The sequence below is a fragment of the Neoarius graeffei genome, chromosome 17, assembly GCF_027579695.1.
Source record: "Neoarius graeffei isolate fNeoGra1 chromosome 17, fNeoGra1.pri, whole genome shotgun sequence".
NCBI classification, from domain to species: domain Eukaryota; kingdom Metazoa; phylum Chordata; class Actinopteri; order Siluriformes; family Ariidae; genus Neoarius; species Neoarius graeffei.
In genome coordinates this window covers 65,048,221-65,060,643 of record NC_083585.1, presented here as the reverse complement: position 1 = coordinate 65,060,643, position 12,423 = coordinate 65,048,221, and the positions used below count along the sequence as shown (strand labels likewise).

The window sequence follows — 12,423 nt, the reverse complement described above, 5'->3', positions numbered from 1 at the left end:
TTCAGAAAATAACTGAGAAATGTAAAAAGGGCATTAATGTTTTGAAATGTTTATCAGGGTGCAACTGGGGAGCCTCAGGGATGTCCCTTAAAATAATTTATATTGCACTGATAAGATCAGTTTCGGGCGGCACGGTGGTGTAGTGGTTAGCGCTGTTGCCTCACAGCAAGAAGGTCCTGGGTTCGAGCCCCGGGGCCGGCAAGGGCCTTTCTGTGTGGAGTTTGCATGTTCTCCCCGTGTCCGCGTGGGTTTCCTCCGGGTGCTCCGGTTTCCCCCACAGTCCAAAGACATGCAGGTTAGGTTAACTGGTGACTCTAAATTGACCGTAGGTGTGAATGTGAGTGTGAATGGTTGTCTGTGTCTTTGTGTCAGCCCTGTGATGACCTGGTGACTTGTCCAGGGTGTACCCCGCCTTTCGCCCGTAGTCAGCTGGGATAGGCTCCAGCTTGCCTGTGACCCTGTAGAAGGATAAAGCGGCTAGAGATAATGAGATGAGATGAGAAGATCAGTTTCAGATTATGGCTGTATTGTGTATCTTTCAGCATCTAAGACATTGCTTAATGAACTCAATAGAATGCAGGCTAAAAGTCTCAGGATATGTTGTGGGGCATTTAGACCTTCTTCCATATCGGCGTTGCAAGTAGAATCAGGAGAAATGCCCTTAAGCTTCAGACATCTTAAGTTGAGTATGGCTTACTGGATTAATTTAAATGGACAAGAGGCATCACACCCTACTAAAAAAGTTCTCAATGAGTGTTGGGAGTATGGTAGATCCCAGATTTGTAGCTTTGGACGGAATGGTAACAAATTAGCAAAATCAATTGGGAATAGATTATATCATTTGTAGTAAGACTGTGCCCCTGGTAACAACTCCACCTTGGTTGTTTTGCTCCCCTACGGTGATCAAGGAAACCAAAGCAATAGCTAAATCTGGAGGAGTGTATCAGAACATAGAGCAATATTTAGGAAATAGGTACTATAATACAGCACAGGTTTATACAGATGCATCTAAAGATTCAGAGGGTAAAACAGGTATTGCAGTTTATATCCCTGATTACAAAATCTCTATTAAAAAGAGAACATCAGATCATCTGTCTATATTTGCAGCTGAAATGACAGCCATTATTATTGCATTACAGTGGATAGAAGAAACTAGGCCCCCTAAAGCAGTTATTTGTTCTGATTCTATGTCATCTCTCACATCCGTTCAAAGTGGAGAATCGTCATGCCGACAGGACTTATTGAATGAAATTAATAATATCTTATTTGCAATCAGTCAACAGGGAATATCAATCCAGTTTGTATGGGTTCCAGCCCATAAAGGAGTCGGTGGCAATGAGGAAGTAAACAAGCTGGCAAAAGAGGCAACCAAAGAAGAGGAGGTTCAGTTAAGTATTCCACTCAGTAGATCAGAAGTTAAAGTGCATATTCTGGACCAATTTCATTTTTTTTATATGAAAGTATGTCCCTTTACCCACTCATCCAGAAGGGTAATTTTGCACAAGGCCATCTGTCTACAGCAGAAAAAAATAAAATAACAAAATGTGTCTGGAAAAATCACAAGGGACTCTGGAGCCAGAATCATGAGGTCACCTGCGGAAGCGCCGGCAGGCTGCGAGAGCTTGCACGGTTTCAGTGCACAGCCTGTGTAGACCAAGCGCTCGCATTTCTCTCTCATTGTCCGGTCTTTTGGAAAATGATGAGTACTAATCCCATCAAGATTGGTGTTGCTACACCCTCCTACGATACATCTGTTAACCATTTTAATAATTACGCGATAACGTTGAAGAAATTTGCAGAAAACCACCAGGTTATTTTCTCAGAAACAAACCAGGGCTGATGTAGGATTCAGAGGGAGGCATCCCGCAGATGACGTCATGAAAATCAGTGTTTGCTGGGAAATCCAAATGCCAAGTTTTTTCAGAGGCGGACCAATTCACTTCAAATGGCTTGATTTCATCTGAATTTTTCTGGTATTGCGCAAGGTAAAAAAAAAAAAATGCAGAGAATACAGAATGTGACAGATATTTGACCAAAGTTTCATATAAAATAGGAGAATTACATTGATCTTGCTCCTGAATTTACCCGTTATATGCACATTAAGGTACTCATTAAACATAAAGTTAACATATGGCAAGCTGAATGGGATAAGGAGAAGAAAGGTAGACACTTATATAATATACAAAAATATATCTCAAGTAGCAAACCTAGTTACCCAAACAGACAGGAGGAGGTTTGGTTTACAAGACTGAGAATAGGCCATACTGGATTAAATAACAGCTTATACGTTGTGAACAAACATCCATCTGGAAAATGTGAACTTTGTGGAGTGAGAGAGGATGGAGATCATGTTCTTTTAAGGTGCTTAAAATTCTACAGACAAAGAGAAAAACTGAAGAGGGAAGTGAACGCAGTCAAGAAAGTCTTTTCTTTAGACACCTTATTAGGTGAGCCGAGATCAGAAAACATCACTTGTGCTATGATAACATTTATCAAAGAAACAAAATTAGCAAATAGGATTTAGTTTGTTGTTTTGTGTTGTTTTTCCTTTTTATTTAATTTTTCTTTGAAATGACATCCAGGGCGGCACGGTGGTGTAGTGGTTAGCGCTGTTGCCTCACAGCAAGAAGGTCCAGGTTCGAGCCCCGTGGCCGGCGAGGGCCTTTCTGTGTGGAGTTTGCATGTTCTCCCCGTGTCCGCGTGGGTTTCCTCTGGGTGCTCCGGTTTCCCCCACAGTCCAAAGACATGCAGGTTAGGTTAACTGGTGACTCTAAATTGACCGTAGGTGTGAATGTGAGTGTGAATGGTTGTCTGTGTCTATGCGTCAGCCCTGCGATGACCTGGCGACTTGTCCAGGGTGTACCCTTCCTTTCACCCGTAGTCAGCTGGGATAGGCTCCAGCTTGCCTGCGACCCTGTAGAACAGGATAAAGCGGCTAGAGATAATGAGAATGAATGACATCCATTTGATTGCACCTCAGTCCAGTCGATGGCGGTAATACACTTTGCTTGTAAACTGCCATAAAACCTGACAGAAGAAGAATCTTCTGTCTGACTTCAAGACTGATCTGAGAGCAGTGCGCGTCATCACTGTTCCATTTTATTTCTCAGTGAGTTTAGAGGGGGGAGACATGCACAGTGCACATCTGGATTCATGGGAGTTATTTATTTGTTCAGCAGTAAAATCCAGAGTCATAGTCAGGTTTACTTCTTTAAGGTGCTGTGTGTACATTCAGAACCACACCCAATTCCACCGAATTAAAGGAACCATCAGTGAACATCGGGATTGAACTTCATCAATCTAGTGAATGTTGACATTAACGCCGAGATTTGACCAAAATCTCTGCAGAGATTTGAACTATCCAGAATTGGGGTCATTCATCCCAAAGAAGTTTTCAGAAATGGACCACAAATCCACTCACATTCAGAAAGATAAAGATTTTTTTTAACCTGTAGATCATTAAATGTTATGAAATATGATCTCCAGTTACAGAGCTTTAACACAGTCACGTGAGCACTTTAGCTGTAAAATGCTGGAAGAAGGTTGTTAGGTGTTGGCTGTTTAAAGCAGACTGACTGGTCTGACCTCTTTAACATTTCTTTACAAATTACTGTTTGACTGGAAATAAAAATTTACTTCACAGAGAATGACAGTCAGAGAACCAATTAAATCCACTGAATAGAAATTAGATTAGAAATAGAATTTGTATAAAATGACTTGGAAAAGAAGAATGATGTCCAGTTCTCACCTGTTTTTCATTTCTTTCTGCTTTAGTTGAAACTGTATCATGACCTTTATGTTCATCCATCGTACACAAATAACAGATGAAGCTTTGGTCAGTACGACAGAAGATCTCGATCAGTTTGTCGTGTTCAGAGCAGATCTTCTCTTGGAGCTCTGCACAGGCTTCAACTAACTTGTGCTTCTTAAAGGCAGAAGACTGATAGTGAGGTTTAAGATGATATTCACAATAGGAGGCCTGACACACCAGACAGGAGTTAGTGGCTTTGCGTTTTCTCCCAGTGCAGGAATCACACTCCACATCTCCAGGTCCAGCGTAACAGTGAGCAGGAGAAGCAGCTTGGAGTTCAGTCTTCTTCAGTTTGTCCACCACTTCAGCCAGCATGTCGTTCCTGCATAGAACAGGCCGTGGAGTGAAAGTCACTCTGCACTGGGGGCAGCTGTAGACGCCCTTCACATCCTCCTGATCCCAGCAGCCATTAATACACACCTTACAGAAACTGTGTCCACAGTGAATAGTCACAGGATCCTTCAGGAGATCCAGACACACTGGACAGCTGAACTGATCCACAGAAAAATGATCTACTGAAATACCAGCCTCTGCCATTTTCCTGTACTGAGAGAAAGAAAGACTGAACTTTCTGCTGAGTTTTGTTTTCTCTGAAATCAACTTCCTGGTACTGTGTGTGTTCTGTGTGGCACAGAGAGTGGGCGTGGCTTTAAAGAGAGGGCTCCTTTTTGTAATTATGTAAGTAGGGGCCTGGCTATGTTAACAAATTGCTATTCTGTGTGAAGAGATTTAAAACAGTGTGTGTGAATTTTCTACAGGGCATATAGACTTGAACAATCTTACCAGTGATAGTTTAAATGAACAATGAACACCCCTCTCTCTCTCTCTCTCTCTCATGAACAGGATTCTGAAGTGATTAATTGATCTGACCATCCATCCATTATCTGTAACTGTAATTAAAAACATCTTTAATATTGAATTTGTTGTAATGTTTGCACATAGTTTACTTACATTATGTTTAAATTTCTGATCCCATTCTGAAACCATAATAATCGAATAAACGACAAAATGGTCAAGCAGTAAAAATAAAATGATCAAAAAATGCCCAAGGATAAAATGAAAAAGCAGAAGGGGAAAAGTGTGTGGTGTGTGTGTGTGTGTGTGTGTGTGTGTGTACATTCTAAAAATAAATCTATAAATACCTCAACAGTGGAAGTGTTTTTGATCAAAGTTAAAAATTAAAAAATAAAAATTTCTCCTCTCATCTCATTTCCTGACTTAATATAACATCCTCAAGATAACATCGCATCTCCATTATAACATCAGCTGTAGTATTTCTCCTTGCAGCATCTCCTGTAGCTCTTTCATCAAATGCCGCTTTTCCACTACCAACGCGGCTGAGCCGTGCCGTGCTGAGTCGGGCTGAGCGGGGCTGTTGGAGTTGCATTTCGACTACAACCGCGCTGAACCGTGCTGGCTGGAAGTGGGTGGACACATTGGGTGGAGTTAGCGAAAGTGGATGGACGTCAGGTGATGTCGTTAGGCGGCACAAACAGTGACATCAGTGACCTTTTAAGCGGTAGTCTCACGACCCGGATAGTAAACAATAAACATGGAGGACATGGAGTCGTTAGTGTTGCTGGTCTTGGTGCTGTGGCTTGTTGTCACTGACAACGCCAACAGATACTGGCAAGAGCGTATAGATGAGGCGAGGCGCATAAGGCTTCATAATTCTCATAATTCGTAATTCTCCTTCCGGGTTTACGGTGTTTACAGATCCCAGCGTGCTCGCGGGGCATGTGTGGGCGTGTGAGGACACTCCTCCTCACCAATCAGTGCACAGGGGAGTGTCTCCTCATGCCCCCAGCCTCACTCAGCTCGGTTTGGCTCGCTTCAGCCCTACTCCAAAACCGTGCGAGTTTTGGGGACTAAGCAGGGCTGAAGCGAGCTGAGTCGTGCTGTTTTTAGACAGTCGAAACGCGAGCCATGTCGGGCTGAAGTGAGCTGAAGTGAGCTGAAAAAGGGTAGTGGAAAAGGGCCAATAGATCCTCCACACAGCAGAAGTTTGTGGCTCCTCCTCCACTTGGCCCTCTAATGGTGGAGCTGGCTGGCTGCTGGGGGTGCATTTTGCTGCTGCGGCAGTTATTCTGTGAAGTGCCTCATCAACAGCTCTGTTGTCACTGAATGCAAGCTTTTTAAACCTAGGATCCAGTAATGTGGTTTCTGAGAGGACAGTGTTGAACTCCATACGCAGAAATTTTCGGTGCATGGCTGAACAAAGAGCCGCAACCAATTCCTTTACTTTCTGCATGGTTACTGTCAGTTGGTGTTGGGCTGTCACCCGCTGAAGACCTTTGCAAAGCAGGAGCATTTTGGAGGCTGTGACATAGCTGAAGGAGAGAAAACAGCAACTTTTAAAATTAGGATTTTTAAAAATTATGTGGCATATTGCTTTTTTGGCCAGAAAAAATGGCCAGAAAAATGTTTTGACTATATTTTCTATTCATTTTACAACTTATGGTGGTAAATAAAAGTGTGATATTTCATGGAAAACACAAAATTGTCTGGGTGACCCCAAACTTTTGAATGGTAGTGTACCTGTCTGCACTTATCTCCACAGTCACCTCCACAAATGGTTGCAGGACAGTGCAGACCTCTTTCACGACCTCCCATTCCTCTTGACTAAATGTATCAACAGGTGCGTTGATGAGGGCCAGGGTGGAGATCAAGTCAAGTTTATTTGTATCGCGCTTTTAACAATAAACATTGTCACAAAGCAGCTTTACAGAATTTGAATGACTTAAAATATGAGCTAATTTTATCCCTAATCTATCCCCAATGAGCATGCCTGTGGCGACGGTGGCAAGGAAAAACTCCCTCAGATGACATGAGGAAGAAACCTCGAGAGGAACCAGACTCAAAAGGGAACCCATCCTCATTTGGGCAACGACAGACAACATGACTATAACATTAACAGTCCTAACATAAAGTCAGCTTCATTGATGCTATAAACCCCCCACCGACGGAAACCCGAGCACAAAACCATTCACGACAACCGCTAGTCCCAAAGTCAGCAAGTCAACTGCAGTCCCCAGCCACAAAAGCACCACTGAAAGAGTCCAGAGTGTCCTCCAGGCACGACCCCCAACTGTCCACATGGGGCCACCCTCCACAGGAACGATGCGATGAGACTCCAACCAGGCGCAGGTCACCAGGATGGATCAGGCAGGTCCGAGGAGCAGAAGAGGTCAGCATCTCGATCCCAGGACCGACATGTAACTCAGAGGGACAGATTTGGGGGGGGGGGAGAAAAAAGAAAACCTGGCATCTGGAGATGATGGCATCTTTTGTTTCAAGAATGCGTTTCAACATATAAAATGTTGAGTTCCACCTGGTAGCACACTCTTGTTTGGGCCTCAGTTCGGGCAACTCCATCTGGCGCTGTGTGGACTTCAGCCTCTCTGCAGCTACTGTGCTTCTGTGGAAAAACTCCACAATAGCCTTTACCTTGTCCACGGTTGTTTTCAACACCTTCAGGGAATCTTTTAGCAGGTTTAATGTATGCGCCAGACATGGGTGGTGGGTCCACTTCAGATTTTTTATGGCTTTGGTGATGTTTGCAGCATTACCACTCACACAGCACACCACTTTGTCCTGTACTTGCCACTCATTTCTCACTCTTAATAGTTCCTCTACCAAGTTTTCTGCAGTGTGTCTGTCAGTGAACTCAAAGCAGTCCAGCAGGCAAGATGTCATCTTGTAATTTTCAATAAAGTGGCAAGTGACGGACATGAAAGAGCAGGTGGTTCTAGAGGTCCAGCAGTCAGTTGTCAGGCAAACTGATGGAGCTTTTTTCACCCTGTCTTCCCATAATGCATGTTCTGTGTCATATAGTTTTGGGATCACTGTTAGGGACAGTGTTTTTCTACTGGGTAGAGTGTACGTGGGATTTAAGGCTTTGACAAAACTTTTAAAACCTTTGTCCTGCACAATGGAAAAGGGCTGGAAATCAGTGGCAATCATTTTAGCCAATTCCTCATCAATACTGTGCTGTTTGGCTGGGGTCATCTGCTTTGGTATAAACTGACTTATTTTGCTTTGAGTTGCAGTAGGAGGGGTTATTATACTTGCACTACTAGTAGCTGCTGCAGCAGTTGTTGGTTTGGGACCAGACACACCAGGGTCAGTAGACATTGAGCCAGCTTGCCCTCTCTCCTCCAACTGCACTGTGGGATGGACAGTTCTGATGTGTCTGTGCAGGTTTGTGGTGGAACCTGCTCTTACTGTTATTTTCATTTTACAGTGAGGGCACTCTGCTTTGCTATTCCCAATATCTTTAAACTGCAGCCAGATGCTGCTTCGTTTATGGGTGTCAGTCATATTTATGTGTTTTTGCAACGCACTCGCACTGTCCTCCTCACCGCTGTCTACTGTCTCACTCACTGACGGGAATGGACAGACGCTCCACCTGACTGTCGCATCTGTCCCCCTCTCTGTTTTCACATAATGGTATGATCCTATATCCTCACATGTGATTGGCCACAAGGCCGCCATGCTGCCAATCAAAACAAAGTTCTGCCGTGAGCAGAGCTGAGCCACTGAGCGTGAGAGCTGAGCAGCGAAAGGAAAAAAAAAGTGGGGAGCCGGCTCTCACTTGATGGGAGTTGGCTCTTCTGATTCATGACAAAGCTGCGCATGACACATCACTAAATGATACAGTAGACTGGTTCCAGGTTGTTGGAATTATTCCTGTTTCCCAAACCTTGTTAAATAGTCTCAAAACTGCGTCATGTGAAAGATAATCCAGATGTTCCAGCATGGTATAGTGGATGTGCAGTCACGTGACCCACACATGTGTACTCCGCCATATTGGATGGCATCAGGATTGTTTACCTTGTGCGAGCGTAATGGATCCAGGGAGTAATCCCCAAGAAAATTCGGAAAATACCCCATCTACATCGCGCGATAACTTGTCTAAGTTTGTTCAGCATCTTGAAGGTGACATGAGGCAGCGTTACGTGGAAAAGTGTTCCAGGTTGGGGATTGCAGATCCGTACAACTTGCCGCAATCCTTGTTCAGGGAAATTCGGAGCTGCGGTGCCGGCGATTTGCCCGATCTGGCCTACCACGACATTTACAATTTTCTTGTTAATCGTGATACACTGGCAAAGCGCTCAAAGCTTACAAGAGCCTGGAAGCTTATAAATATTTTTTTGCGGGATGGGAATCCCAACTATACCTCTGGAAGGTTCCGAAAAAGGAAGTCTACCTGATAACCTCACAGGTAAGTGGCATTAAGACGTTTATCATAAAGAGACTATGCAGGACGTTTTATCGTAGGAATGTTTGAAATCTAAACTCTAAAGTATGAGAAGAAAACAGTAAATCAGAAAGCTGCGCACATTTGCGCAATTTCCACGAAAACTTGCGCAGCTTTCTGATTTACTGTTTTCTTCTCATACTTCCTGTTTCATGGACTGTAACAGCATTTGCTTATTTAGTAATTTTAATACAGAATTTACTCTGATGAAATTATTCAGACACTCCAACGCCCCCCCTAAAAAAAAATTGGATCTGCACGATTCAGCTGTGAAAAAGGCGGCATCCGCCGTTTGCATCCCTGTTTTAACCGGCTAATGAAGCTCGGTGGTCGGTCAAGATTTTTTTTAGTTTTTGCCATCCCTACTATGGATTGGCCTTTCAAAGGCATATATGAGCCAAAAAGATAAAACATTGTCATAGACTAGTGCCGCTTTTCCACTACCAACGCGGCTGAGTTGGGCTGAGCCATGCCGTGCTGAGTTGGGCTGAGTCAAGCTGAGTGGGGCTGTTGGAGTTGCATTTCGACTACAACCGCGCTGAACCCTGCTGGCTGGAAGTGGGTGGACACATTGGGTGGAGTTAGCGAAAGTGGGTGGACGTCAGGTGATGTTGTTATGCGGTGCAAACAGTGACATCAGTGACCTTTTAAGCGGTAGTCTCACAACCCGGATAGTAAACAATAAACATGGAGGACATGGTGTCGTTAGTGTTGCTGGTCTTGGTGCTGTGGCTTGTTGTCACCGACAACGCCAACAGATACTGGCAAGAGCGTATAGATGAGGCGAGGCGCATAAGGCTTCATAATTCTTGTAATTCGTAATTCTTCTTCTTCCGGGTTTACGGTGTTTACAGATCCCAGCGTGCTCGCGGGGCATGTGTGGGCATGTGAGGACACTCCTCCTCACCAATCAGTGCACAGGGGAGTGTCTCCTCACGCCCCTAGCCTCACTCAGCTTGGTTTGGCTCGCTTCAGCCCCACTCCAAAACCGTGCGAGTTTTGGGAGCTGAGCAGGGCTGAAGCGAGCTGAGTCGTGCTGTTCTTAGATAGTCGAAACGCGAGCCGTGTCGGGCTGAAGTGAGCTGAAGCGAGCTGAAGTGAGCTGAAAAAGGGTAGTGGAAAAGGGCCATAGGCCAGGGTAGTACGGCTAGGCATAGCCATTTTAAACGTTAGAGACTGTCTAGTTTCTAAGTATGCAGTTATCATTCAATCCGAAAATCAACTTAACAGATGTACTAGGAGTACTGAATTAGAAGATTACACCTATCTGATATGAAGTGTTCACTACAAATTCGGCTGGTAGAACTGGGGTACCAGTTTTCTCTTCGCACAGCGGACACCCATTTTACGCGTCTCTCCTCATCTGCGGGGAATCTATAAAATGACAGGCCCTCCTTTTGGCCCTGTCTATTGGTACAAACAAATGTTGAACAAGATATAACCATTCTCGAAAGATCTACTCCCACACACTTGATAATTAGAACGGATTCGTCTAAGTTCTATGCGTGGCCTTGCCATCCAAGATGGCAGATAAACAAATATCACTTGACCTCGTGACGTCACATGCACACTCTCTATAGCTAATACCATCTTTCCCTGGGGAAGTTTGCTTTACCTTCATGATGGCGCTATTTAACTCAAATAGACTGAAGGGTAAATCTAGACTATCACCTAATGTAGTTTTCCTCACCTCAACACCTGAATTTAATGCCAGTGTATTATCCCTAGATTGTCAAGCCGTATTTGACAGATTCTCTAAGCTATGAATTTTAACAAACATTTGTGCCAATAGCTCTGCTTTGTCTGTTTGTAACTGTTATTTTATTATTTTGGTTTAATACTGGTATTTCATACCTTCTTCTTATACCACTCATTTGTCTGAATGTTCCCCAGACATCTGACAGCTGCGTTTCCCTGCCTATGCTACTGCAGTAGTGTCTCCAATATGTACGTTTTATTATTCTAATAGTTCTTCGAACTATTGCTTGTGCTCTTTTATACTGAATTAATGTTTCTCATGAAGTTTCTTAAATTGTCAAAGCTCCATTTCTTCTTTTGACAACTTTTCTACAATTTTCATCCCACCAGGGAACCATCCCATTCTCTCTGCCTCCTACTGCCTTTTGAATTGTTTCCTCTGCTGTCTGTATGATTGCTGTCACCAACTTATTATTAAACTCATCTACACCAGTAATATCCTCCCTAACCAGTTCTTCACATCTTATTTTATTTAATATTTGAAATTTGTCCCAGTTGACTTCTTTGAAATTCCACCTTGGCATCCCCATTGATATTTGGGTCTGTCTCAGAAACTGGGTACTGTGGGGGTCCCCCACTAAATATACTCACACTCAATAAACTATCCGGTTTTGAATGGTGACGTTGGTTTTCATTTGAAATAAAATGATGAAATAAATAATACAGATAAAATTAAATCTTTGATGTGAATATTCAGAATTTGGCAAACATTCTGCAAATTTGTGGAAAAATGGCTGCTTGATCTGGGACATGATAAATGGTTGACTACATCGCATTCCCTTAAAAAGGGTGTCGTCCACTGCAAAGTCTACAGTTATCACAAATTGTATTTTAAGTTGTAACTTTATACACCTAAGGATTGGTGCACTCACAGAATAATCATAACCGTAATAAAACATCATGTAAAATATTTGATCACCGTTGTACCGTAACTCTATTTTCTGCATACCCAAAACCAATACGATCGTGTGTTTTGATCTAAACGGAAAGCCTCAGGGTCAAGGTCACTACCTCACCAAAAGTAGGAACTTAAAATCACTGCGCCATATAAAAATTTAGTTATAAATCTGCGATTTTGTTTTTTAAAATGAAAGCTGAAAGTTAGGTATAGAATATGTTTCTTACAGAATATGTTACGATGGTAGCTGGTCTTATATGAATTTCTGAGTTATAAAATGAGTTTTGGTCTATTTTTTTTTACCGTAGCGTGTTATTTGTGAGGCGGCACGGTGGTGTAGTGGTTAGCGCTGTCGCCTCACAGCAAGAAGGTCCTGGGTTCGAGCCCCAGGGCGGGCGAGGGCCTTTCTGTGTGGAGTTTGCATGTTCTCCCCGTGTCCGTGTGGGTTTCCTCCAGGTGCTCCGGTTTCCCCCACAGTCCAAAGACATGCAGGGTAGGTTAACTGGTGACTCTAAATTGACTGTAGGTGTGAATGTGAGTGTGAATGGTTGTCTGTGTCTATGTGTCAGCCCTGTGATGGCCTGGCGACTTGTCCAGGGTGTACCCTGCCTTTCACCCGTAGTCAGCTGGGATAGGCTCCAGCTTGCCTGCGACCCTGTAGAAGGATAAAGCGGCTAGAGATAATGAGATGAGATG

General features: G+C 43.6%; 1 protein-coding gene across 1 annotated transcript in view; it reads right to left on the bottom strand.

The window, feature by feature from the left end:
* The window catches only part of LOC132864430 (tripartite motif-containing protein 16-like), a 64,039-nt gene extending 59,656 nt beyond the window's left edge, over positions 1–4,383 (bottom strand). The window contains exon 1 of the mRNA XM_060897846.1: positions 3,749–4,383. Within this exon, the coding sequence (XP_060753829.1) occupies positions 3,749–4,348 (600 nt within the window). The 5' untranslated portion in view covers positions 4,349–4,383. The remainder of the gene's footprint in view (positions 1–3,748) is intronic.
* Between the last annotated feature and the right edge of the window lie 8,040 nt (positions 4,384–12,423).